The following is a 26633-nucleotide window of genomic DNA, read 5'->3' on the forward strand; positions in this document are numbered from 1 at the left end:
ATGACTATTCAAAGTGCAAAAACATGCAGACAAACAAAAAGATGTATAAAAAATAGCTCCCATTATAGAATATGTCACACTTATTCGAGGAAAAAAATAACACATAAATAAATAACATCGCTTAAAAAAAGCAGATGCTTTCATAACGAACCCATCCGACAAGCCGCCGCATGGACCAATCACGTCTCTGCGACCGTTGCCAGCTTGACCAATTACCGCCGTCCACGAGTTGCAGCTGCCCGAGCGACCAATCGGCCGGTGCCAGTTGACAGCCAACGTCAGGGTGTTCTTCTCTTTGACCAATCAGCAGCAGACGTGGGCGGTCCTTGTCGCTGTCCAATATTCCCACGTGATTTTGGACGCCAGTTCCCGAGCAGGCGGCTGAGGTGAGTTCACTTGGCGAATAAATGAAAAACGTTCTCGCTACGTGGCCATTTTTCTTTCTTTCTATTTTTAAAGCGTCGCTGTCTGGCTTGCGTGTCGTAAATGTGCGTTTCGCTCCGTACTGGTAGAAGAAGTCGCGGTGTGGGCGTTTGAGGTTAGCTGGGCTGGCCTGCTAATGCTAGCGTGCTACGTTAGCCGATCATGCAGCTCGTTAGCCAGCAGTTAGCTTTAACTTGTTGAAGTTCGCTCGAGTCAGGATAACCAAGTTAACCTTGGTGCCTCCTAAAGCCTCTGTTTCAGAAGTGCCAATGAGGTTAGCCTAGGTTAGGTTAAGAGGAGTGTTAATCGTGTTAGCTAGTTCCGGAGCGGCTACAGATTTTTTTTTCTTCAATTTGTTCTGTTTACTTAGCAATCCAAATACTTTTACGTTACTATACGGTTCATTTACTAGGCAATTGATTGATGACATTGGGATCTTAGTGATGGTTTGAGGATTTTCTTAAACGCACATGTGTCAATGACGAGTTGCCGTTGATCGGCGTCACGGCGAGTGCAAGTCAACTTGTCTTTCGTAGCGACCAGTTGACAAGACTTTGTGACGTTTACCGCTAAATGCTCGCGAGAAGTGTCCGTCTCAACGAGACCGCGTACGGCAATTGACCAATCAGAGCCGTTCACGGCGAAATAAGAGAGTTGCTATGGTATCTTTCCCAAGCACAAACCATTCATTTCAAAGAAACTAATCAACGACCAATGTACTTTTTGGAGTGGGACCTTGACCACTTCGAGCTTTTTGGAAATTCACGCAAAAAGAAAGAAAAGAAAGAAGCCATTTAAATTAGTTTCCCGCATTTAAAAGTAAGCAACATCCAACAAGATTTCCTTCTGGACACTTCACCTCATTAAGATGCGGTCATGTAAGATAAGTTCAGTCTTATTTGATTCCCCATAATGGCAAATTCAAGATACTTATGTGTCATATGTATATTTGAAAATACAAGATTAAAATAAAAAGAGCAATTTGAAGAAGAAAAAATGCAAGATAGATATTGAAAGGAGGGCTGCAACTAACAATGTCACTAATTGGTTGAGTTATGCGTGCTATTTTGTTGATTTAATTACTGAGTCAGGTTTCAAACAAGTTTATTTATTTCACACGAGTTGTGCATTTTCTACACTGTCAAATGATTTCAGATTCAGTTAAGGCTTTGGTCCCAAGCAAGGTTAGAAAATAGGACAAAATGTTGATCCCTGTTTTCCAGAGTAAAAACTGACGTTTGTGTTTTATTTTGATTCAACACGATCAGTTTACTTTCATGAAGGATGACAGAAATCGGAACAAAAAAAAAAAGGCAGGCGCTGGCCAATTGATGGACGTGTCGTGTCGCACGGTTTAAACGCTGAAGTGAGCCGCGGTACAAAAGAAGAAAAATATTGCACAGTGAGGTTGGCAGTTTGTGATGTCGTTTGTTCAGGGAATGGCGTGCGGTCAAACAAAAATCGGATTCACAAACATTTTGGACATCTACAACCTTCACACATTCCAAATATTTAAATACCATAAATGTTTTTTTTTCTTCCTTGGTCTCTCTTTTTGGTTACCATTAACGATAAGAATCTGGGAGTTGGTTGCTAGGCGACCAGAGGCCGGTCCACGTCTTTAGATCCAGTCTGTCCAGCGGATCTGGTTCAACCTGGTCAGTGTGCACGTTGATGCCAGGAAGCTTGCACCAAGTGCGGGAAGAAGAAAGTCCAAACGTACCACTTTTTTGTTGTTCTTTTTTCACACTGATAACAGTACGAGGGCTCAACTCTTTAGTCGCAATTAACATTGACAATGAAATGGCCGGCCATTAATTTAGCAAGTTTTATTTCTTGAAACTTGGTTTTCTTGTAAAACGTTAAAAGTTGCGGCTGATTTCAATTGCCACAGTCGCGTCTGTTAGCTATTTGGCGCGTTAGCTGCTGACATGTTAGCGTCGTCAACATTAGTGAGCTACTTGCCTTTAGCTTCTCATACATTAGCTCAAGGCCGTTGATGAGCGTTTGATTAGTCACGTGACGGCAGGTAGGCCAATCCACTGTAGCCTAGCTTGGTGCCTACATATAGCGGCCATGTTGGTGGGGGCAACCTCCCCACCCAAGGTAATGCATTCACATCAAAAAACAATCAAAATGTGCTTGGGCTCACTTCTCAACTGACTTTCATGACGTTTACATTTTTGTTCCACGCTTACCTTCTGCAGAACATTTCAAAGAGCCCAACAACGTTCTTGCTACTCTTTAGTTGTCGCCCTTCCGATTATCGTCACTTTGACAAATATCAGCATCAGCCTTAAAAAAATAAAAAAATAAAAAAGGAGTTAAGAATTGGAGAAACAAAGCTTCAGCAAACCGACCATGACTTTGCTATATTTTATGAGGGCCAATTAGAGAAGATCTTCAAGGCATCATTTTACTGATCACGCCCACATTTCTATAAAATACACACACACATAATGAGTGCTCGTGTGCCAGATGGCTACCAGTACTATGCTAAAATAACGGTAACATTTCTCAATCTGGCTAATCCCATTAGCCCGATTAGCGTCTGCATCTCAGCCCGCCACTGCTTTTTAATGACAAGCTGTGATGACGGCTCATGTGACTTTTGTTGCCGTGTTTCAGTCAAATTCCCAGCGAGCATCATGACTATTGATACACTTTTTTTTACCAATGCCAATTAGTCAAGGAGGCATATAATCAATATTCATTTGAACTAAAAGGGAAAATATTGGCGAAAAAAGAAAATACTAATTCAGTGGTACTTTAACTTTAAGCTATTTATTGAACAACTTTTAACATTAGCGATATTGGATTAAAAAAAAATCTTAGTCAATATGCATCTTTGTTGTAAAATTCTAACAAAAAGTTCAATTAAAACGTAAACATGCTTTTTATTTTTTTATTTCGCAGTTAAATGAAGTTTTCTAAAATATCTGCAATTTTAATTTTTTTTACTAATCTTCCAGGATCAGCAGCATCTCTTAGGACGTGAACTGCAAATGTAAATAGTTTGAAACGGAATTCTTCAAAAATCCTGATGATGGTCAAAGTGTTGAATATTGGTGCAGATAATTGGTCTATCGCGATGTAACCGCAAGGGCCGCCCCCTCAGGGTTGTCTGTCTGTGTGTGTGTCTGCACGTGTGCGCGCGTCTCCATGTCTGCGCGTGTCCCACTGCGGTGACGTCACGAGGGTGACTTGCGTGTCCTGTGGGTGCTCGGTTACCATGGCGCCCATCCGTGGCCGCAGTAACATGAGGCACGCGCCCGGCGGGCATCTGCTTTGCAGATGATGGATCGGACGGTGTGGTTGTGCGTTGTCTTGGCGACGGGCGTCCTCTGCCTGAGCCTGGTGCCGACATGCGGGGCCCACGACCCGGACGAGGACGTCCTGGACCAAGATGTGGACGTGGACGACGATGACATGGACCTGGACCTCATGGGAGTCCACGAGGAGCCGGAGGACGACCACGACACCCCGGCACCTCCCAAAACGCCGCCCGTTCCCAAAGTAAGCCGACTACTGGCGATTGGCCGCTTATATTTGTTATTGACGTATGGCGAGTGCGAGTAACGACGCGGTGACGATGTTGCAGGTGACCTACAAGGCCCCGGAGCCAATGGGAGAACACTACTTTGCCGAATCCTTTGATCGAGGAACACTGGACAGGTGAGCGCCTACTTGGCTATTCAACATCTGGCACAACTGGATCATAGCCAAAATGTCCACACAAAAAGCTTTTGTGGGATTGAGAGAAGCGTTCTCACATTCACTTGTCATTGCTGCTTTGACATGAGAGTTGAAATTGTTGGTGACGTTGCTCTTAATGCAAAACGGTTGCTGCTGGTCTTTTCATCGCTGAAATGAATGCAAATGCAGTTCATGCTGGTATAAGAGAGCTCTAATCAAAAATGTTGCATCGCTGCCACCTACTGGCGCTTGTGCATCATTTACCGTTCGTGCTCCTCAAGCTTCGAATTGGCAGAACGGCGTCAGACGTCCTCCGACCCTCCCTGTGGACACACTGTAAGTGTGAAAGCACATTTTTGGTTGTGAATGTTGCCGGCGGCGTGGCTCAATGCTAGAGTGGCCGTGTGGGTTCGATCCCATGCCATTGTGTCCAAGTATCCTTGAGCAAGATATTGAACCCCCGGTTGATGCTGCTGATGTCATCAGTGGGTGAAAAAGTAGTCGAATGTAAAACGCTTTGAGAGCCTTGTAAGGAGGAAGAGCGCCATCGAAGTGAAAGTGAAAGTGACTTTTGGGCACCGTCTCTGATGGGCTGTCAATCATCTTGCAGCTGGGTGCTGTCCCGTGCCAAGAAGGACGACACCGATGAGGACATCGCCAAGTACGATGGTGGGTGTGCCGCACGCACGTGACGACGACTACGACGATGATGATGATGATGATGATGATGATGATGACATGCAGGCAAGTGGGAGGTGGAGGAGATGAAGGACAGCAAGCTCCCCGGCGACAAAGGTCTGGTCCTCAAGTCTCGGGCCAAACATCACGCCATCTCCGCCCTGCTGCTGCGACCGTTCACTTTTGACACCATGCCGCTCATCCTTCAGTAAGATTGAGTACACGTGCACACGCTTGAGTGCCATGCGTGACCGTGTGTGTGCGCGCGCGCGCGTGTGTGTGTTTCAGGTACGAGGTGAACTTCCAGGCCGGAATCGACTGCGGCGGCGCTTACGTCAAGTTGCTGACTCAGACGCCTGAACTGGACCTGGTCAGTGGTTCCCCGCTTGAACGCACTACGTTGTACCTCACGCATGACCATGTTCGACTTATCCCGGCGCTGGGCTACACGGCTCAGGGGCCCCCGCTCAGGCAGCCATGTTGAAGTACAACAGCCCCAAGGGATCGTCAGTGAAAATGAGCTTGCCAGGAATTTCCCTGGGGAAAGGTCGCGACATCAAAAGGCTTAGCGATTTGCAAAGCTGACCCATCAAAAGGAACATGTTCACATTTGTGGGTTTTGCAAATGCAATGAAAAATGAAATCTGCCGTAGATGAAACTATTTTTTGATCCTACTGAAGGACAAAAATGCATAAACATGAAGACGTGAAATCCAAAGTGCTCGTTAACCACGAAACAGTTGACATTCAAATGTGGAAATATTCCGTCAACTCTCAAGAATGGAGAAATACTCGTTTGTCCAGACTCCATGTTCACAAATGCAAGGAGAGAAAAAATGATTCGAGACTGCAACTAAATTGCTGGCAGATGCGACCAACTTTCCAGCTGCTAAAGATGTTTCTGGTCGCACGAGTTTTCGATGTTTAAAATCCTGTAATTAGATTCAAAGTTTGCATCACCGACAGCGTAAGTTGCACTGATTTCTTTATCAAACATTTCTTGAGTGCACGTTTACGTCCTACTGGACGACGTCTGTTAAGGCAAGTTTAAATGAGCAAATCGGCTCATGCTGTCCCTCTCCCAAAAAAAGGGGCCACCTAATCCTGCGCTGGTTCACTCGCTCGCACCCGTTGAACGTAGCAGTGCAAAAAGTGAGGTCCCTTCAGGCAGATGCAGAAGGAATGTCTGACTTGCGTGTGTTTGAAATGTGCGTGCGCAGGCCCAGTTTGTGGCCAAGACGGCGTACACCATCATGTTCGGACCGGACAAATGCGGCGAGGACTACAAGCTGCACTTGATCTTCCGACACAAGAATCCCAAAACGGGGCAGTACGAGGAGAAACACGCCAAGAAGCCCGATGCGGACCTGCGCACGTACTACACCGACAAGAAGACGCATCTCTACACCCTGGGTCAGATGGCTGCGCACGCACACACATGCACGCACGCACGCACGCCAGTGTCCACATGACTGACTCACGTGCGCCCCCCAGTGTTGAACCCCGACAACACGTTTGAGATGCTGGTGGACCAAACGGTGGTGAACAGCGGCAGCCTGTTGACGGACGTGACCCCCCCGATCAACCCCCCCGCTGAGATCGAGGACCCCGAAGACCGCAAGCCCGAAGACTGGGATGAGAGGCCCAAGGTCCAGGACCCGGACGCCGCCAAACCCGATGACTGGTCAGTCAAAAACAATAACAACGAAATAGCGCCCCTGAAATTCAGACATGAAATCATTTTTGTTTATTTTTATTTTTTGAAACGGCTGCTGCAGATTTTAGCCTCACTTCAGCAAAGTTGTCTTTTGTAGTCGGTACAATCAATGAAGTGGGCGACTTTGTGATGGTAGCGACTTTTTCATCGGGTTTGTTCGACGCCGCAAACGGTCACAAAGACGTTCGTCAACTGGTCGCAAGCACTTTTTCTTGGCGCCAAGTCAGCTCACAATCGACACAAATATGTTTTCAACGCCATCGTCCCTCGTTGAGATGTTTCCCTCCTCCAACACACCTGCTTCAAGTGATGGGGCTCGTTATCCGCCTTCTGCAGAGCTTGCGGATGTGCTGATCATTTGAATCAGGTGTGTTGGAGGACGGAAACATCGATGCAGGACAGGGGCCCCCGGGACTGTATTTGGACACCCCTGAACATGATTGTCCTGTCGAATAGTAGCCAATAATTTAAATGGACGCAAACAGTTGCTGAACTTCCTGGCAACAAGAAAAACTGTTGGCGAAAGTCTTAACCATGACAAAAAGCAACATTTGCTACCTTTGCAAACCCGCGATTAAAACTTGATGTCACTTCATCACTACGGAGTGTAATTATGCAAACGAGGCACAGAAGTGGACTTTTAATAACTGTTCCAGAAAAGGTCTCAAACCCAAGCTAACATGATTGACACTTGGCCAGTCGCGTATCCTCTCACGGTTTGATGTGGGTGGGGGGTTTTGTCCTTAAAAAAAAATCCCTAATATGATTTGCAACCACTGATCTGAATATATGACTGGATAGCCGATAGGCCGAGACTTTTGAAGTCACGAGGCCGCCATATTGCTCCTCCCAAGAAACCTTTCTGGATGTACGAGTATCCAAATTAGAAACGGCATCATTAGTGATGTTTTTAAATGTGTTCAACATAAACAAGAGGACTTTAGACATTTTATAACTTAAATGTATAAATTCTATGCTTCATGATATTTACGGGAGAAAACTTTTTTATGAAAGAATTATAACTGTAAATGAACAAAAGATGCCAAATGTAATATTGAGCTCCAAGGAAGTGAGCAGCGCATAGCGTCCACTTGTTCAAAAATAGTGACTTTGACGGGAAACGCGTTGCTTTTGAATGATAACTGAAACTGAACGGCACCATTTTGTTGGCGCGCAGGGACGAGGACGCTCCCGCCCAGATTCCCGACGAGGATGCGGTCAAACCTGACGGCTGGCTGGACGACGAGCCCGAGTACATCGGAGACCCCGTCGCCGCCAAGCCCGAGGACTGGTGCGTTGTTGCCGCCGCCGCCGCCGCCGCGTCTCCACCTGTAACCCGTGCGCGCGTGTGTCCGTCAGGGACGAGGACATGGACGGCGAGTGGGAGGCGCCTCAGATCCCCAACCCGGCCTGCGAGGCGGCGCCCGGCTGCGGGCCCTGGAAGCGCCCCGCCATCGACAACCCCGACTACAAGGGCAAGTGGAAGGCGGCCATGATCGACAACCCCAACTACCAGGTGACGTGTGGACAAAAGTAGTGCTTCGATGCCATCCTGCAACTATGTTAAGAGTTGAGTTTGAATGAGACAAAAGTGATGCTTTGGCGCCATGCAGCAGTGTCTCGGTGCCAGAATGTCTGTTGGAGTGAAGTCTGTGTAGCGATCGGGGAGCGGGACAAAGTGATTTCCCTAACGCGGCGGCGTGCGCAGGGCGTGTGGAAGGCGCGCAAGATAGCCAACCCGGACTTCTTCGAGGACCTGCACCCGTTCCAAATGAGCACCTTCAGCGCCGTGGGCCTGGAGCTGTGGTCCATGACGTCGGACATCTTCTTCGACAACTTCCTGGTGACGGACGACCGCGGCGTGGCCGAGCGTTGGGCCAGCGACGGCTGGGGCCTCAAGAAGGCCGCCGAGGGTGCCGCTGAGGTACCAAAGCGCCGCTTTTATCTCAAAGACAACTTCCTAGAAGATGTTGTTGGCGCTTTCTGACTTCTTTGATGTGACTTTAACAAGCTGTCAAAAACGCCACCGTCGTATTTGACAACTTGATCCAGACTTTTGCAAATGGACACCTTTTCTCAACCCCCAAATGACTTATGACCTTTTTTTATGTTCTGAGAGCAAATTTGCGTTTGTCCTGCATCCCATTTTTTACAATCCAAAATGAAGAAGGTACTACTCGATCTGAAAATGTTGTTGTGGGAAAAGGTGTCAACGTTTTGGACTTGTGCGTGTGAGCAATTTTGTGGCCCCTTACAAGCAAAGTGCAAATGTTTTGGGACAGCCGAGCCTGGCGGCGCAGATGATGAGCGCGGCAGAAGAGCGTCCGTGGCTTTGGGTGGTCTACGTGCTGACCGTGGCTTTGCCGCTCGTCCTCATCCTTGTCTTCTGCTGCACCGGAAAGGTACGAGCGCGTCGACACGCACACTTTAGGGAAATCAAAGACGAACTAACGACGTGTTGTTTGTCTCAAAAAGCGCTTTCTTTCTCCCAAAAATGTCGCCTCTTTTGATATCCAACTGAATTTGTCAAGCTGTTTTCAAAAATGTGACTTTTAAATCGACTTTTGGGAATACTGTAGAATTTTTTTTCTCTCTGGCAGGCTTTTTGAAAAGATACCAAATGAATCCATGTTTTTTTTAGGCTTGCAACTCATAACCAGAGTTGTCAAAAATGATCAATTCGTCGATGAGTCATCAATTATCAAATTAATCAACAATTATTTTAATAATCAAGTCATTGTTTGGAGCCTTTTTTTTTAAAATTTTGGTTTATCAACAGAAATTGTTGACTGATTTCTGTAATCTTTCATGAAAGAAGACTTGATTATCTTCATCAAAATAAGACATTTGCAAACATCCGTTTTCACCTTAAACCCTTTTTCATTTTTTTCTACGTCACTATACGAAATATGAAATCAACACCAACCATGATTTCACGATAAAATGCTACTACATCCCCCCAAGAAATGTCTAATGATTTCTTACGCAAGGAGATGTCGTGCTTCTGGGAAAACGTCTCATGTTTGCGTCATACGTGTGGCGATGTGCGAGCCAAATGGTGATGACGCTGGTTTGCTTGCAGAAGAAGAGCGATGCCCCGACGGCGGCCCCGGCGGCGGCGGCGGCGGACTACAAGAAGACGGACGAGGCTCAGCCTGATGTGAAAGATGTGGAAGAGGAGGACAAGGGCAGCCCAGGTGTGTGAGAGCGCCCGGCACACTTTGTCGCGTTCCTCTTTCGTGCTGGCATGACCTCAGGCTTGCGCGTGTGTGCGTGCAGACGGCGAGCACGGCGACGACGGCGAAGTGGAGGAGGAAGAGGCCAACGTTGAAAGTCCCGCCGACAAAGATGACGTGGACGGCGAGAAGGAGGAAGATGGGGAGGAGGCGTCAGCTGAGGAGGTGAAGACTTTCTCTTCCTTGTGACATCTTGCTGAAAGGACGGACAGCAAAAAAATGAATTCCCCAAAATCCCGACTTGCGACATTGCGTCTTGTTTGACATGAATCCAAATGAGTTTTGCTATTTCCGAGCTCGACTGAAAACGGTTTTTATTTCCTCAGCATCAACTTCCACCGAAATAACTTTTTTCTTTTTTCAATAACGGATACTTGTTGAGGATTGTATTGAATGGACAGTTTCGATGTGCAACAACTTGGTGTTTAAAAAGAAAACAAAAAACGTTTCCAGGAATGCACAACTTTTGTCTTTCCTTTTTTTGTTTTTATAGTGTGCACATGTTTTCATATCGCATCCAAATAGCCGAGCTCGCCTGTTGTCAGTGTGAGCAATGCAGCGAGAACAACAGCTGCTGCTAAAAATACCCATTTCAATAATTATGGATGTCATCGTCCATATTTGATGTTTTTATGTCACGAGGATATTTTGCCCCAAAAGACATCCCCCGGGTTTTATCGCCCAAACCTATTCTTGACCCAAGTCAATTATCTGCCAGTCTTGTTAGCTGTTTTTCGAGATGACGTTGCCATCGTGACTTTGACGTGACTCGTTTCTTTTGTGTCAGAAGTTGGAGGATGACGTTCTGCGCAGATCTCCCAGGAACAGGAAGGTCAGAAAGGACTGATCAGTCTCAAACCGCAGCCCGCAGCCCGAAGCCCGAAGCCCTTCCTGTGAACAACCCCCACCCACCCTCTACCCCCCCCCCCCCCCCAACCTCGGCCGCTCAGCCTCCGCGTGGATGCGAAGAATGAAAGCGAAAAGCGCCGACGATTCCAGCGCCGGCAGGACTGACTTAGACGTAAGGTTTTTTGTTTTTGTTATTTAGAAAGAGATTATCCAAGTCCACTTGCATCATTCCGAAACAAATCGCCAGAGCGGACTCCATCCCGTCGCACTTCCGGACGGACCGGCGGCCAATCGGATGACACCACTCACACTTGCTAATACTAATCAGCCCTCATTTGCGGCGTAACGATTAATCGCGACCAGTGGTCGGTTGAATCCAATCGGATAATTAATGAGCCAATGAGGAAAAAACAAATCTCGAAAGGTGCTGGTGCAGTTTATTTGGTCCTCCTGCCAACAAGTGGACGAGCCTGCCTGATGCGATACGTCACTGGCATAGATAGGTGGACAAAAAAGACATCATTTGTAGTAAATCCGTAATGGTTTTCTTGAATTGACTCATAACTTCCGTTTAATGTCACCACGGTTGATGAATTTGAAGCGATGGGTCGCCATCGCCTTCTGCTCTTTACGTCGATGACTTCACTCCGGACGTCAATCCGTCATGAGATTGCAATGAAATCTGAAGGTTGACCTCTGATATCATTTTTTTGGGGTGTGTTTTTTTGTTGTTTTTGTTTTATGTGATGGAATCATTCAACGTAGCTCTGCACTGAACAGGAAGTGGCTGAGTGGCACATCCTGTTTTGAGGTGTCGCTCTGTCCATGCGTCTTTGTTTCATTAGCTACTTAGCTTAGCCTTAGCTGTGGTACTTGAGTCAGCTTCCTTATTTTCTGATTTTGTGTTCGCAATCGTCTACTCATTCCCTTAATGTTAGTCGACATTTGAGGAACTATCGAGGTCCGCCATCTAAACCTCCCGATATCATGATTAAAGAGTGGGGAAGGTTGAATGATTTTTGAAAGGTCGCTGCGTTTGGAAGCGTTCACTCATTCCCGACTCCATAATCACCATATTGGGATTTGTATATAGTTCCTAAAAATAAATAAAAAAGTGTATTGGCATCATTGTTGTCGTTTTGGTGGTGCCGCCTGCTAACACACTGTCTAACAGGTCCACTCGCTAACTGCTGCTTGGTTGCTTTTTATTATTATTATTATTATTGTTGATTTGTCAGTTTTAGCTTTTTGTGTTGAAACTAAAGCGATGGCCCCGCCTCTTCCTGCTGTATGCACGGCGAGCGAGCGAGATGCCGCTGGAAAGGTCCAACTTTGACTCGAAATACTGTGACAGATGCTGATGTGTGTTTTGATGAATAAAAAGGCCAAATGGAACATAAACTTGTATTTATTTTCTTCTTGGTGCGGTTCCAAATTGATGTGGAGATGATTTGAAGGCATCACTGTGCACTTTTATCAGATAATGACCCAACACATTTTGTGTGTGTGTGCGTGCGCGTGGGGGAGATAATCAGCACATTTTCAGTGAAATAAAGCTGTAGAAATTCTGTGTTCTAATAATTTAATTGTAAAAATCAAAATTAAGTGTAAACATTGTATTTCTGTGTACAAAAAAGTACATCTGTTAAGAAAGTGGTATAAAATAGTCAGGTGGGTAGATTAGCCAAAAATTTACTCGAGTAGCGTTACTTCAAAATATTACTCAAGTAAAAGGTAGTCATCAAAAAAATCACTTAAGCACAAGTAAAGTATTTGCTGAAAAGAATACTCAAGTACTGAGTAAGTGATTTAAAAAAAAAAAACGTCATCAGACATTGCTTAATTTTAACATATAGAATGGTCTTTAAAAAAATGCAATAACGTTTTATTGTCTTACAACATAAGAAGATATAAACGTGTACACCGCTTGACATACATTGGCCAGCACGTGTGTCGACTGCACCAGCGATGTTTTGACTGTCGAGCTGTCACTTCTATCAAAACGACCCTGCAGCTCCTCAACTTCTACTTGGTCGCAAGTTCTCCGGCAGCTTCTTCTCTCCTCCTGCCCCGGTTAGGGTTAGGGTTAGGTAACGACTCTAGTGTAGCCCCATATAGAGGAATAAAAGTCACGTTACTTCTTCACACATCTACTCAAGTAAAAGTAAAAAGTATTGTGTGGTTAAACAACTCTTAGAAGTACTTTTCCCCCCCAAAAAGTTACTCAGGTAAATTAACGAAGTAAATGTAACTCGTCACTACCATCCATCTGCTGCTTATCCAAGGTCGGGTCACGGGGGCAGCAGCTTTAGCAGGGAAGCCCAGACTTCCTTCTCCCCAGCCACTTCAACTGGATCCCAAGGCGTTCCCAGGCCAGCCATAGTCTCTCCAGCGTGTCCTGGGTCGTCCCCGGGGCCTCCCGCCGGTGGAACATGCCCGGAACACCTCTCCAGAAAGGCGTCAAGAGGCATCCGAAACCAGTTGCCCGAGTCACCTCAACTGGTTCCTCAACACGGAGGAGCAGCGGCTCGACACTGAGTCCCTCCCGGATGACCGAGCTTCTCAAGGGAGAGCCCGGACACCCTGCGGAGGAAACTCATGGTCGTTTGTATCCGGGATCTTGTTCTTTCGGTCACAACCCGCAGCTCGTGACCAAAGGTGAGGGTAGGAATGGCGATCGACCGGTAAATCGAGAGCTTTGCCTTTCGGCTCAGCTCCTTCTTTACCACAACGGACCGATACAGAGTCTGCTACCGCTGCAGACGCTGCACCGATCCGCCTGTCGATCCCCCGCTCCAACCTACCCTCACTCGTGAACAAGACCCCAAGATACTTGAACTCCTCCACTTGGGGCGGGATCTCATCCCCGACCCGGAGAAGGCACTTCACCCTTTTCCGACTGAGGACCATGGTCTCGGATTTGGAGGTGTTGATTTTCATCCCAACCGCTTCACACTCGGCTGCGAACCGCTCCAGCGAAAGTTGGAGATCACGGCTTGAAGAAGCCAACGGCACCACATCATCCGCAAAAAGCAGAGATGCAATGTTGAGGCCACCAAACCGGACCCCCTCAACGCTTCGGCTGCGCCTACAAATTCTGTCTATAAAAGTTATGAACAGAGTCGGTGACAAAGGGCAACCATGGCGGAGTCCAACCCTCACTGGAAACAAATTCGGCAACTTACTTACTTACTGCCGGCAATGCGGACCAAACTCTAAAATACTCTTCTAAAAAATATCCATGTAAAAAAAAAAAGAAGCCTTTAAAAAATATATATATGCATGGTAAATGTAAGATTTGTGGCTAAAAGCAAAAAACATTTTTTTTCTAATTATTCCAAGAAGTTTCTTAAATAAACTACCAAAAATTAGTTTTAAAATAAATTGTAAAATCACCCAAAATTAAGTGTAAAAAAAAAAACTTTTAAAAAATCCCTAAGGTATCTTTAAAGGTGAATTGTTTTGGGGGGTTTTGTAACCAAAAAAAAAGTGTCAAACTTATTAAAGAAAATTTCATTCAAAATCTAAGTCACAAAAATAAAAAGTGTAGAAAAACAAAATTGTAAGCGAAAAATTGTAACCCGGCCGTTATCCAATGCGCATACGCACAGCGTCGGCGGTCGTCTATTGGTCCCTTGTGCTGCCCATCAACTGCGAGGGGGCGGGGCATGGACGTTACACTCCAGAGAGAGAAAAAAGAGAAAGTTACCAAAATGGCGGCGTCAACCTGCCCGTCCGCTGGAAAACAATAGACGAGCACTAGCGGAGCCACAGGCAGAAGTGAACCTAAACCGGGAGTATCGCCGTCTACCCTCGTCGACCGACCGACAACGAGCCCGCTCCGAGTATGCTTTGTTTAGGAGCTAGCTAACTCGCCAGGTAGGGAGTTGGGCAGGCAGCCTCCCGAGCAGGCTTAGCCGAGCAGCTAGCCGCGGCTACACGGAGGGAGGGAGGCGGGCGGCCGAGCAAGCGGCCGGGCGGCGGGGTTGAGGATCAGCTGTTGCCTCACCAGATGCCGCAGAGTGCGCGCGCGGCCCAGCCAGCCCCACGTTCACAGTAAGTCCCTAAGTTCGACACACTTGGACGATGTTGTCGTAGCGCCCCCAGACGAAAGGTCCACCATTTTGTACGCCAGTCGAGCCGGAAAGCCCCCCGAAGTTGGCCAACAAGAAAGTCCGCTCCAAAGAGTCGCCCAAGTGGCTTAGCTCTCGTTAGCTTAGCGGTCAGCTAACATTCATCGAGCCACTTAAGTTGCCACCGGGTTGACATGAAATCGCCCCCCTCCAGAAACATGCCGCGTGCCCCGTGAGCTCGCTTCATTTGCCACTTTGTTCGGCTCGTGCAACTTGAGCGAGTGGAGGAATGTGCTAGCATGTCAACACAACACACATTCTGCTAATACGCTCGTTGCTTAGCGTTGTGGCCGACTTGAACGCGGCTTCTCGCTCGCCGCTTCGTTCTCCCGAAGCTCGGCCTCGCGTCTCCATCTGCTTCCCGGCCAAGAGGCCGCACGGCCGCCCGGCGGTGACCCGAGACCGTTAACGGGACAAAAGGTCGCCTCCAGTGCAGCCAGCAGTCCGGCTGGCTTTGTAAAAGGGTCGGAGGGCGCACGGACGCCCGCAGCCACACGAGAAAAAAAAAGACGACAGCCACAGTCAACGTTTTCTGGACCGAACCTGTATTGATGATGGCGGATTTTGTTAGACCGCCACACAGCGCGGTCGTGGAGCGGCTGCGGCGGAGGATCGAGCACTTCCGGCAGCATCACAACAGCTGCGAGAGCCGCTACGAAGCCGCCGCGCGGGAGAGCCTGGAACTGGAACGGCAGCAGACCCTCGCCCTGCACCAGCGCTGCCTGCAGGCCAAGGCCAAGAGGTCCAGCAAGCACCGGCAGCCCTCGGCCGGCGCTGGGGATCAGGTCGGGCAGAGGGCGCCCGTCGGCGGTGCGGGCGCGGCGGCCGGCGCGGAGCTCGACTGCGGCGGCGGCGGCGGCGGAGGAGGCGCCGAGCAGAGCCGGAACAGCACGCTCATTGCCGTGAGTCCAACACTAGCGCAACGGCCACTGCTCGGATCACAACTGCTGCTGTGACCAATACTACTGTTACTTCTACTCGCATCACTCGTATTCCGAAAAGTACTACCAGTGTTGAGAAAATTCATTTTCGACCAGATCTCGTTTAAAGTTCATCTCACACATTTTTTAAATGAACTATTTCAGTTCCTAGTTCACGATTAAAAATGTATCAAACGAGGTTCATCGGTCCAAAAATGAAGTCGTTAGTTTAGAAAGAATACCAGAATTTCAAGTTCTGAAACTTCAATCGCTCGCTTGTTCCTTGATTCGCCAAAAGTGCACGCAAGTGCTCATTGCTCATCAAAGGTCACATGACTTGAAGGGGGTAAGATCGTTCCCAGTTCTAAAAATCATCCAACGATGTCAGTGTTTTTGACTCACTTGTAGATTAAGCTAAAATCTTGTTATTTATAGTTCATGCAATCATAATTCATGAGCTAATTACTGTAAAAGCATGTGAGCACTCTTCGGTGTATATGGGGGCTTTATAAGAAAGGGAAACAATTTCATATTGTTGGGGGTTGTAAAAACCTAAATAAATAAACGATAAGACCGATTTGTAGCACATTTCATACACAGCATAACTCAATATGCTTCACATACTCTCATTAAAATGACATTTAAAAGCAGGTTCAGGGTTGAAGAAAGCTGAAGCAAAAAAATAAAACAACCTTATTACCAAGAGCTGTCAAACGATTACATTTGTAATCAGATTATTCACATTTTAGAATTTTGATTCATCATGATTAATCGCGTAATTAAAAAGGCTTTTTATCAACATTTTTGAGCACCTGTTATGTTTAAATTCTTTCGACATTTAATGTCATGAGGACGTCTTCAACATTTTTTGATCCACTGCACGCTCTCATCCTTCTCTTTTCCTAATCAGTTAATTACTTGCATAATTTTAAATGGGGGGAAAAAATACCCCCGAAAGTTTGACATGAAAAAAATATTCTGAATGTCATTGCAAACATTTGTTAAATGTTTTACTTTAATGCATGTAAACAACCTATGCTACTTTTAACGTAACCATCCGCTGTCAGATAGGATCATCTGCTGTCAAAATGAAAAGTGTGATTAATCTTTTTTGTCATTATTTAATTAGTTAACGCTTTAGTTTTGACAGCGCTACTTTGAACTTTATGCCTTGAATTTGGGTGAAATCACGTGATCAAGTTGTAATCAACGAAATGCTTTACAACGGACATTAATTAATCAAAGGTCTGTTTAGGAAAATGACCTGGGGCTGATTCGGCTGTTCCTTCCTGCCATTTTGGGATTTTATTTTGCATTCATGGATACCTCCAAACCCTTTTCTCTCATCTTGACAGTAGGTTCCAAAAATACAAAAAGTAAACCCAGTAGACCCCTCGCAATATTTTTTACAAATGTTTGCAGAGTGAGTGAAACGTATCCGATGTGAAGTCGGTCGCAAATATGTGTTTGATGGATGCCGTTTGTGGTTTCCGTTGCAGTTGCAGGAGACGGTAAAGAGGAAGCTGGAGAGCGCCGGTTCTCCCCTGGGCCGCGAGCAGGTCAACGGCTTCTCGGACGGCTTCCCGCCCAACAAGAAGGCCTGCATGGATGCCGCCGCCAAGGCCAACGGTTCGCCCATGGACTCCAAGCTGGGCCTGGGCGACGCGCTGGCTTCCAACGGCACCCAGGGGCCCGCCGGCGACTTGGCGGCAGACGGCGCTAAAGAGGCGGCAGCGGCCGACTTCCACCGTAAGGAGATGAAGCAGGAGCCCGACGACATCCTGCCCATCATGCCGCCGTTGGCGGGAGGAAACAACAACAACAACCTGTTCCCGGACCTCAACTTAGATGAGCAGGAGTGGTCGGACCTCATGGAGGAGCTCAACCGCACCGTGGCCTACGAGGACATCCAGGACATCCTCAACGACGGCTTTGAGGACCGCAAAGACCCTCTGGAGATGACGCCCAACTCGGGAGGAGGAGGAGGAGGAGGCGGCGGCGGCGCCGGCGGCGGCCAGTCCTCGCAGAGTCTCCTCCCTCTGGATTTGGCAAGCGTGAAAGCCGAGTTCTCCCCGTCCGCCTTTGAGCAGGACTCGCGCACCGGGTCCCCTCGCGTCCGCTCGACGTCTTCCGGGCCGGCCCCTCCTCACCCCACCAGCTCTCCGGCGGCCGCCTCCTCCCCGGCCGCGCCGCCGTCGAGGCCGCACCCGCCGCCCCCCAACCACCTCCTGGCCAAAGACCTGTCCCCCGCCCAGCAGCTTCAGCAGCTGGCCGCCCAGCAGCAGCGGGCGCAGCACCTGCACAGCCAGCTGCAGCACAAACAGACACCGCCCGCCGGCGCCAACTTCCACGGCCAGGGGGGCCCCCACGCGCACCCCCCGCCCTGGACGCAGATGGCCGCCCCCTCGCAGAGCCCGCTGGGGGCGGCCAGTCCCTCCCTGTACCCGCAGGACTTCAATTCGGCCGCGCAGAAGCAGCGGCTGATGTCCGGCCAGCCCGCCAAGGGCTCGCCCAAGACGGGGGCCGGCGGCTATGTGCCGGGGGCCCCCGGCCACCACCCGGGTCAGGGGCCGCCTCTCAACCGCCCGCCCGCGCCGGGGGCCCAGGCGTCCATGTTGAACTACAGCAACACCAAGCCCCTAACCCACTTTGAGGCCGGGCCGGGCCTGCCCAGGCCCCCCAACGGCCAGAACCAGAACAAGGCCGCCCTCCTCAACCTGCTCAGGCAGCAGCAGCAAATGAAGCCGAAGAACAACATGAACTTCCGACAACATCTGACACACACGCAGGTAACGCACGCGCGTACATCTGCAGTTTGCCACTTCAAAGTGTATCGGGCGCAAACTGCAGAGGAATGTGGAATCCGTTTGAATCCGTTTGAATCCGTTAATTGACAACTCATCAATAATGAAAAGAATCTGCAGATATTTGATCGTCAATGAATCGTTTGGGGACCTCGTTGAAGGTGACTTTGTCCGAATGTTCGGAATTTCATCTTCTCTCATTTCTGTCGTCCTCTATGAAAGCAGACGGATTGATTATTGTTGTTGTGCTTTTCAAAATAAGACATTTGCAATCATTTTCTTTAAGGGATCTTTGTGCAGTTTGTCACTTTTTTTACTCGCGACTGCCACCTCTGGCTCAAAGCGTAACTGCAGCATTTGTGTCAGGCTCGTTCATGGTGCGCGATCTTAAAGCGACAGCCACAGTTGACAAACAAAGACATGACTTCAAATGAGATAAGCAAAACTCCGCCCCTCCCTTCCCCAAAGACGCTATGGCGTGCGCGGCTCCGCACACTCTACTACAAAGCGACGATCAAAACGTATAGGTGCAGTCAGAGTAAACCAATCAGGGCTCTTCGTACTCATCTGGGCATTGGTGGAGCATGCGTGATGTCGAAAAAGCGACAATATTACATTTCTAAACGGCACAGTGCACCTTTAAGTTTGGAAAGTTCAACATTTTTGTTGGTTTCTTGACGGCTGTTGCGCACCAAACCAGTACGATCTTCTTATCTGATATAATGTCCTGTTGTTGAAGAAAGGAATGGATTTTTTTTTTTTGGAACGATTGAATTGATAAAAAAATAGTCAAATAATTGTCGGTCGCAGCTTGGGCTGTCACAAACAATATCTTTTGAGAATCGGTTATTCCAACAATTACTTGGCTGATCTTTATTTTTGTTTGTTTTTTCCACGTGAACTCCGTGTGACCGGAGGTCACCTGTAATCAACTTTAGATCATTGGGAAGCCACAGACGTCGCCATTCTGCGGGCAGGAGCGAGAACAACGGCGTCATGGCGGAGAATGCGATCTATAATATAAGATTGAAGGATTTCTTTTTAGAAGTAGTTGACTGGAAATGCGTCGGACTCGGGTCGTAAAAGAACGATGCTGTACACGAGCACGCGTTGCTGCAGCCGTTATTTGCTCCACTGCGAGTGACGTCGTCTGTTTTATGCAAGTCATTCGACACAACAATCCAAATTGAGCATCAAGACCTGCAGTCCGAACGGCGGATTTCTTTTTGCCGCGACACTTTCGAGAGCAGCACAAATTGTATTTGATTTTTAAGGCGTTTTGACGTATCTGGTCAGTGTGAAATCCGCCGGGCTTGTTGAATTGAAAGCGGATGCATTTGCAGCGAGGCGTGACTTGTTTTGTTGTCTGAGCGGGACAGAACGAGCAAAAGCGTCTTTCTCTTTTCAAGTCGGTGTTTGATTTGGTTGAGCGCAAGTCTGCGTTCATGCTGGATGACAGAAATCGGAAAAGATGTCCTGTTGAGAAGGAAGCTGATTTTCAATGATTTCATTGATTGATCCATTTTCAAAAACAGCTGCTCATTGGATAAATGCATGATGCTGAGTCATTGTTGCACACTTCTTTATTTGAGCATTCAACGCTACCAAATAAGCAACAATGATTGGTTCACAAAAAGAGGAAACCAAATCTGTGAATGCAAACTAAATTTGTGCTTGTGTGGACGTCTGTGTTGTTTTGTTGCAGGACCAGAACTCGTACCCGGCACCTCCGCACGGCCCCGGTCCCGCCGGCTCCCTGACGTCGGCGACGGTTGGCGGCGGAATGGCGGCGGCGCCCGTGCCCAACGCCATGCCGGGTAACCACGGTAACGCGGCCTACCTCGGCAGCCAAGCGGCGGCGCTCAAGCAGCAGCAACAGCAACAACAACAGCAGCAACAACAACAGCAACAACAGCAACAGCAACAGATTCTGGAGCAGCAGAAGCAGCAGTACCTGCAGAGACAGCAGATGATGGCGGAGCAGGTCACTTTGCACTCGCGACGCACACTTTGGATTCTTTCACTTGGGAACAAGCTTGCGCAACTTAAAACCGAAACCCAGCCAACAAGTCAAAGTCAAATTGAAAATCAGACGACATTGCAACATAAAGAACCGCAACGACATTGTCCATTCATAAAACTACTAAAAGTCATTTGTGGGGAAAATGTCCTTCATTTTTCTTGGTGGATTAATTTCATTCATGACTTTCTGCACAGTTTCTATGCCGTTAGTATAAATAGACTTACAATTTTCACATTCTTGGAAATAAATGGGAATTGAATGGGAGATGTCCCAAATTGCAGCTTGTCCCTCAACAGAGAACTTGAACTTGAACAATCCGATTGGATGCAAGTCCACTCGCACGCAGGTGGACTTGCGTCCAATCATCATGAGCCATTTGCCACTTCCTCTCCCCTCTGATCGCTCGCTTGCGGTGTTGTTGCCGTGCAGGAGAAGCAACGTCAGCAGGACCAGCAGCTCCAGAGACACCTGACCAGACCCCCGCCTCAGTACCAGGACCAGCCCGGGCAGACGGCCAATCAGAACGCTTTCCCCCAGGCGCCCGTCGGACAGTTTACAGGTCAGGACATCGACATCGTCATCGTTATTATGCAATCGATTGCGGAGCGGGCTTTTCCAGGCACAAACAAAAACTAATATTACAATCCAAGTTCTCTCGAACGTGCTTCAAAACGACACCAACTGTGCTTTTGCACAACTCTTTCCAAAGACGCGTTGCAAATCGAGCAAGCAGACTGCGATGCAAGTCATGTTTGCCAGCGAGGAATGTTTGCATTTTCTTGCATTGCGAGTTGAAAGCGTCCACGCCGGATACGACGAACTGCGATGGTCTCAACATCCGTTTTCCATCACTTTGATGGCCGCCGACATCCTCGACTGGTCGCCGTTCACATCGATGGGCAATTTCCAGTCTTCAGTCAAACGAAATCACTCTTTCTTTTTACAAGCGCAACATTTGACTCCTTTGTGAGACTTTGTCAAGTCCAAAGGAATGGCGAGGGCGATTGGCGCCGTGAACTGCTGACGCCATCAAATGCGTGTCGTATAAAAGCAGCAACATGGCGGCATCGTTATGCTGGACTTCGGCGTGACGCCCTTCAACGGGAAAGCCGCCAAGTTCGTTGTCCTCTTTCACACAATTGCGTGTGAAATGTCTGATGTTCTCAGAGGCCGCAGTCTTCATTTGTTAAAAAGAAAGCAGGAAGAAATGCGTCCACGATCGCGGCAACGCTCAAACGAACCCACCACTTTCTCCTGTCAGACGTTTTCGATCCTGTTGCCGTTCTCCGTTCGTGGCTGTAACGCAGCACGTAACGTCTGCTTACGAATATTCGTACGTGACCGTCGTAAATGTTGGAAGGATGTAGGATATACTTCTGTGATACCAATTCCGGCGGTGCCTCGTACCCTGGCGCAATTTGGACGATGCAGGTCGGCGACAACGCACTCGTTTGATGTCTTGGACGAGAACGGATGAAGAAAAGAAGCATCAGATGAAAAAAGTATTTCACCTTCTTCAACGTCAGCTTGTGTTCACACGCTTCGTCTCGAAGCACCGACGCAATCGATGGCGGCGTCCCTCTCGGCACTTTCTGGGCCACGGACTTCCCGGTGTTCTTCACGCAACCATTTTTGTTCTTTCGGGCCATGCAAATGAGGCCGTGAGCTCGTTTGCATCCAACGCGACGGTTTCGTCTTTGACGTCAACTTCACTTCTTCTTTATTTTCATTTTTATGCAAAGAGGACAAAGTCACGATGGAACAACAAAATGCACGTTACGTCCTGGCATAAATTGATTCAGTCTTGGGAACATTACTTTAAAAAAAAGTCATTAATGAGAGCTGCTTATTACTTGCTTAGCAAAAAAAAAGTCACTTCCGCTGCTTTAGTAATTGCATTAATTCATAATAAAAGTAACTCGTTACCTGGCAAAGTAACTATTCACTACTTTAAAAAAGTTTTATGTCAAATAAATCGATTTTTTTTGTAATTGTTGTTATTATATTATATTTTTTATACAAGGAATTCAAATGATGTCCAGGCTATGTCGGGTGTTTTCACTGCACGGCTCGCTCCATAATGACAGATATCATAAATGATGTACGTTCTACGACAGCAATCCGAGTAATAATGCAAATTGAAATAAATGAATAAAAATGACTGACTTGATAATGTCACCCCCCCCCTCGTGTAAATGTGATGATACGAGCATATTTCTTCTCAAAGGGTCGTTGGTCCTATCTGGCAAATTGTCGGGCTGCCTCACTTTCCCACGTTAGCAGAATGTCAGGCCCGACGGGCTCGTCCATGTTTGACCGCACGCTGACTTCAGTTTTAAAAGCAAAAGCATTTGAATGAATTTGAGTCGACACTTTAATTTTGACAGCCCGGCTAATTATCAATGTAACTTGTACTGCTTCTGGTCTGGCGGGAAAATGCTATGGAATATCTTAGTTAAAACCATTTTTTAAAAAATCAATTAATTGAAAAATATTCCCGGATGGATGATTAAAATAACGTCTAGCTAAAGTCCAGCTGCCTTGTTTGTTTTTGGTGACCTGGACGACTACAAATCGACATGAATAAACATAAATAAATGGAAAGCATTATTTTGGCAACACTGCCATTTTTTGTATCGCAATTATGAAAACCATTCTAAGCAGCTCGCGCTCGCCACTAATTACGCCGTTTGTCCGCCCTCAGCTTCGTCGCAGTCGCTGGCCAGCGTGTCTTCCATGGGAGGCCCCGCCCCCTCCGGCCAGCGCATGTTCCCTCAGCCGCAAGGCATGATGGGACTCAACATGGCTTCCGGCGCCATGCCGGCAAACGGCGGGGCTCCACCCCCGACGGCGAGCCAGGCGGACATCGGGCTGGCGTCCTGCGGGGGCGGGGCCGGCGTGGACGTGCAGCAGGCGATGTACAACAGCATGAGCCATCACGGCGGCGGCGGTCACGGCGGCGGCGGCCACGCTGCCCAGCAGCGCCAGCCCCTGTACAGGCACAACCTCCTGGCCCAGCAGCACCTCAACAAACAACCCAATGCCGCCGCCGCTGCCGCCATGTTGAAGCAGCAGCAGATGGCCGCCAGCATGCAGAACGCCGTGTGGCAGCAGCCGCCGCCCACAAATGCCGGCCTGCCCCCCAACGCCTTCGCCAACGCCCCCAACGCCTTCCACATGCAGCAGCAGCCTCGCATCCCCAAGATGGCCGCCGGCGCCGCCACTTTTAACGCCAACCCTGCCGGGAGGCCCGTGGCGGGCATGATGCAGAGCGCCCAGCAGCGGGCGCCGCCCAACCCGCAAGGCCTGGGCCCGCCTCAGACTCAACAAGCCGCTCAGAACCACCCGACCAATCAGAACGTCCTCCCCGACCTGGCGGCGTTCGGCGCGCCTGCCGGCGGCGTTCGGCAGGGCCTGGCGTGTAACCAAGGTTACCAGGTCAGCAGGACGGCCAATCAGCAGCAGCTCTCCTTCGGCTACAACGCCGCCGCCGGGAGCTTCGCCGCCGAGAGCGACCTGGTGGAGTCGCTACTCAAGGGGCAGAGCGCGCACGAGTGGATGGCCGACCTGGACGAGCTGCTCGCCTCGCACCAGTAGACGTGCCCGCACGCCAAGACTGGCGCACGTGCGTCGCGGGACGCCTCACCTGCCGTAACGTGTCACGTGACGTCAATGGGTGCCGCACGATGCGTCGGCGCAATTCATTCATATTCATGAGGCGAGCGAGGGGGGGGGGGGCCGAACTTGGTGGTCTACGGGCCAAAACGGCGCTAAATCTACTACTTGTGTCCAAGAATGATATCATCAATCATTTATATTTTGTTCATTTGTAAAAGTTCAACTGCTCTTTTGGACGTCCGCACAATCCGTTCACGTTTATGCCTCTAAAGTTTTGGTTTGGGGAAACGAATAAAGAATCCGTCGAACCTTCCTATGTGGACGGTCGTCGTTTCTGCAAGTTGCGTAACAGCTGCGTTGACTCGCCATGTTTTTTTCCGGAGATCGTGCGGCACCCCGTTGTTACGCAGGTCACATGACGTCAGATGCGAGGGGACGTCGCGTGCAGAGGCGGTCCGCCATTTTGTTGGCGATTGACGGCAAACTTTGAAAAATTGACAACAATGCCGGAAGGGGTTTTCGTCCGTCGCTGTCAATATTTGTTTGTTGATGTTCCGAAATCTATTTTTTGTATGTAAGGTTTCCATCTGGACATAGATGTTATTTTTATATATGGCAGACCATTTTTGTAAGTATTTTCTACTTTTGATATGTTTGTGTTCAACCAGAAAATTGTTGTGTAAATCTATTTGGACTCTACACACTTGCAGCGCGTTGTGGTTTTTTTTGCATGCCTTGCTAATCATTGTCCTTCGGTGCGCGTGGCCCCGCCCACTGGAGGGTGTCCAGGTGCGGGGAGGGGAGGGGTCGGCTGGCTGTCGGCACACGGGAGCGGACGCCATGGACCACCAGCAGCAGCACCAGCAACTTGCCGGCTTGGCCGCCGTCACCGTCGCCGCCGTCCTGGAGCAAGGTGAGCCGCAAATGGCGCGCGTTGTCGAACCGTGCGCACTTGACGTGTGTACTTTTGTGCTGGTCATTCGTTCGTGTGCGACACAAACAACCATCACAAACTATTTGTGCGCGTGTCAATTGTGTGTTGTGTGCGGCCTTGTTTGTAAAATAAAGTCGATAGCGTGTGTGTGTACTTGCACATTTCACATTTGAGGAGCAAAACACGTCTTGAAGCAACAGATTGAGGACATTTTTGGCCGGTCCTCACAACTCAAGACCTCTTTTGGAGGGTCAAGACTTGGTTTGAGAGTTCAGGTTTGAATTGGGTTATTGTTGAGGTTAGGGTAAGGAATGGGGTTAGGCAATCATTTTTGATGCTTGGGGTTAGGGGGCGGGGCTAGGCAATGCATTACGTCTATGGAAGTCTTCACAATTCTATCAGTCCAAGTGTGAGGGACTCGATTGATGTTGGCGTGCGCGCGCAGCCTACTTCTCCCTGCAGGTGATCAGCGCCCGGAGGAAGTACAGCGTGTCCCCCCCTTGTACGAGTGGACCCCCCCACTTTGAGAGGGTCTTCAGAGCTCAGTAAGTGCGTGATGACGTCGTCCGCCGCCGCTCGCTCGCTCGCTCGCTTCTAATGATGACCAACCGGCAGAGCCAATTGCTCGGAATATTTCCCGCTCTTCATCGCCGTCTTGTGGACGTCGGGCGTCTTCTTCAGCCAAGGTGTGACGTCACCTACGGTACCCACCGCCGTGGAGGAGGCGGGCGTGCTGAAGCATCTTTTTGTGCGCGTGCGTGTCCCCCAGGTGCGTCTTGCGTGTGCGGCGCATCGTACGTGCTGGCCCGCCTGCGCTACTTTCAAGGTTACGTCGAGTCGCCCCAGCAACGGTCAGTAACACGTGACGTCATCATCCACCACTATTAGGACATGTAAGTGCACGGTGCTTGAGATAAGAGTGACCCGGCTTACGAGCTCAAGTCACATGACAAGCAAATGCCACCTTTTTAATTTCTTGCTTCCGTTTTCATGTACTGCCCCCTTGTGGCCAAGGTGCGCACCAGAATGAGTGGTGCACTCGTCACCACACTTGGAATTCTATTACTGTATGCCTTTATGGTCATTTTTTATTATTATTATTATTAATATATGGGGTTAGAGGTGTAAACCGTTGTTGTTGATTTGCAAGCAGAAGGACGCTTTGCGATGAGACTTGAGTTTGTAGCGCGGCCGCCCGTGTACGTTGCGCGACGTGATGACGTGCGCTTTGCGTGCAGTTTGCGCGCGCTCTACGTGAGCGCGTTTCTCCTGTGGCTGCTCGTCGGCTTCTCCTGCGTCGGCGTCTCGGCGTCCTTGTGGCGACTGGCCGTCGACTGGACCGTCCACTGGGCCGCCCACTGGGCCGCCTGACCCGGCGGCACTCGTCGCCGCCTCCACCTCAGGCACCAATAAAATGCGATCTGCTCAACTTGAATGCGGCAACTTTGTGTGTTTTATGGCATTTTTCAACAAAACAAACATTAACGCTGCAATTTTTGAATTTGAAACGGATAATGTTTTGAGTCAAAGGTGTTGCGCGTCAAATTTGAATACATGTACCTCAATGGTAGGGTTCGATCACAGGGATTTGCTGCGAGAAGG

At 48.8% G+C, this 26633-nt stretch overlaps 3 protein-coding genes across 5 annotated transcripts; all 3 read left to right on the forward strand.

Annotated features, from left to right (window-relative positions):
* The first annotated feature begins 304 nt into the window (after nt 1–304).
* On the forward strand, nt 305–12000 carry canx (calnexin). Of its 2 annotated transcripts, none has more exons than XM_086087019.1 (15): nt 305–386; nt 3718–3939; nt 4025–4098; nt 4730–4788; nt 4864–5005; nt 5086–5167; nt 6018–6210; nt 6292–6481; nt 7692–7805; nt 7874–8030; nt 8223–8438; nt 8797–8916; nt 9597–9711; nt 9794–9915; nt 10538–12000. In XM_086087019.1, exons 2-15 carry the CDS (start codon nt 3718–3720, stop codon nt 10595–10597), a joined length of 1866 nt encoding a protein of 621 aa, XP_085943145.1. In that variant the 5' UTR covers nt 305–386; the 3' UTR covers nt 10598–12000. The 2 variants fall into 2 exon arrangements, with proteins under 2 accessions (XP_085943145.1, XP_085943146.1); XM_086087020.1 differs by having other exon boundaries at nt 10541–12000.
* A 2302-nt stretch (nt 12001–14302) lies between these two features.
* maml1 (mastermind-like transcriptional coactivator 1) lies at nt 14303–24796 on the forward strand. The gene is made up of 5 exons (XM_086087709.1): nt 14303–15634; nt 17152–18441; nt 20162–20440; nt 20909–21038; nt 23184–24796. The coding sequence occupies exons 1-5, from the start codon at nt 15284–15286 to the stop codon at nt 24074–24076; spliced, it is 2943 nt and encodes a 980-aa protein (XP_085943835.1). The 5' UTR covers nt 14303–15283; the 3' UTR covers nt 24077–24796.
* On the forward strand, nt 24695–26386 carry LOC147167802 (leukotriene C4 synthase-like). Of its 2 annotated transcripts, XM_086087711.1 has the most exons (5): nt 24695–25010; nt 25477–25576; nt 25647–25717; nt 25801–25924; nt 26270–26386. In XM_086087711.1, exons 1-4 carry the CDS (start codon nt 24695–24697, stop codon nt 25917–25919), a joined length of 606 nt encoding a protein of 201 aa, XP_085943837.1. In that variant the 3' UTR covers nt 25920–25924; nt 26270–26386. The 2 variants fall into 2 exon arrangements, with proteins under 2 accessions (XP_085943837.1, XP_085943836.1); XM_086087710.1 differs by lacking the exon at nt 26270–26386 and having other exon boundaries at nt 25801–26185.
* The last annotated feature ends 247 nt before the right edge of the window (nt 26387–26633 follow it).

The sequence above is a fragment of the Leptonotus elevatus genome, chromosome 10, assembly GCF_054856555.1.
Source record: "Leptonotus elevatus isolate MCC_2025b chromosome 10, RoL_Lele_1.0, whole genome shotgun sequence".
In the NCBI taxonomy this organism is placed as follows: Eukaryota; Metazoa; Chordata; class Actinopteri; order Syngnathiformes; family Syngnathidae; genus Leptonotus; species Leptonotus elevatus.

What these genes read in the sequence shown, in the direction of transcription:
- canx (XM_086087019.1), top strand. Translation starts at nt 3,718, where the DNA reads ATGATGGATCGGACGGTGTGGTTGTGCGTTGTCTTGGCGACGGGCGTC. An exon ending in GATCGAGGAACACTGGACAG is followed by an intron (nt 4,099 to 4,729) that starts GTGAGCGCCTAC and finishes ATCATCTTGCAG; the next exon opens with CTGGGTGCTGTCCCGTGCCA. An exon ending in GCCGCCAAACCCGATGACTG is followed by an intron (nt 6,482 to 7,691) that starts GTCAGTCAAAAA and finishes GTTGGCGCGCAG; the next exon opens with GGACGAGGACGCTCCCGCCC.
- maml1 (XM_086087709.1), top strand. Translation starts at nt 15,284, where the DNA reads ATGATGGCGGATTTTGTTAGACCGCCACACAGCGCGGTCGTGGAGCGG. An exon ending in AGCAGATGATGGCGGAGCAG is followed by an intron (nt 20,441 to 20,908) that starts GTCACTTTGCAC and finishes GTTGCCGTGCAG; the next exon opens with GAGAAGCAACGTCAGCAGGA. An exon ending in GCCCGTCGGACAGTTTACAG is followed by an intron (nt 21,039 to 23,183) that starts GTCAGGACATCG and finishes GTCCGCCCTCAG; the next exon opens with CTTCGTCGCAGTCGCTGGCC.
- LOC147167802 (XM_086087711.1), top strand. Translation starts at nt 24,695, where the DNA reads ATGTTATTTTTATATATGGCAGACCATTTTTGTAAGTATTTTCTACTT. An exon ending in CGCCGCCGTCCTGGAGCAAG is followed by an intron (nt 25,011 to 25,476) that starts GTGAGCCGCAAA and finishes GTGCGCGCGCAG; the next exon opens with CCTACTTCTCCCTGCAGGTG. An exon ending in GAGAGGGTCTTCAGAGCTCA is followed by an intron (nt 25,577 to 25,646) that starts GTAAGTGCGTGA and finishes ACCAACCGGCAG; the next exon opens with AGCCAATTGCTCGGAATATT.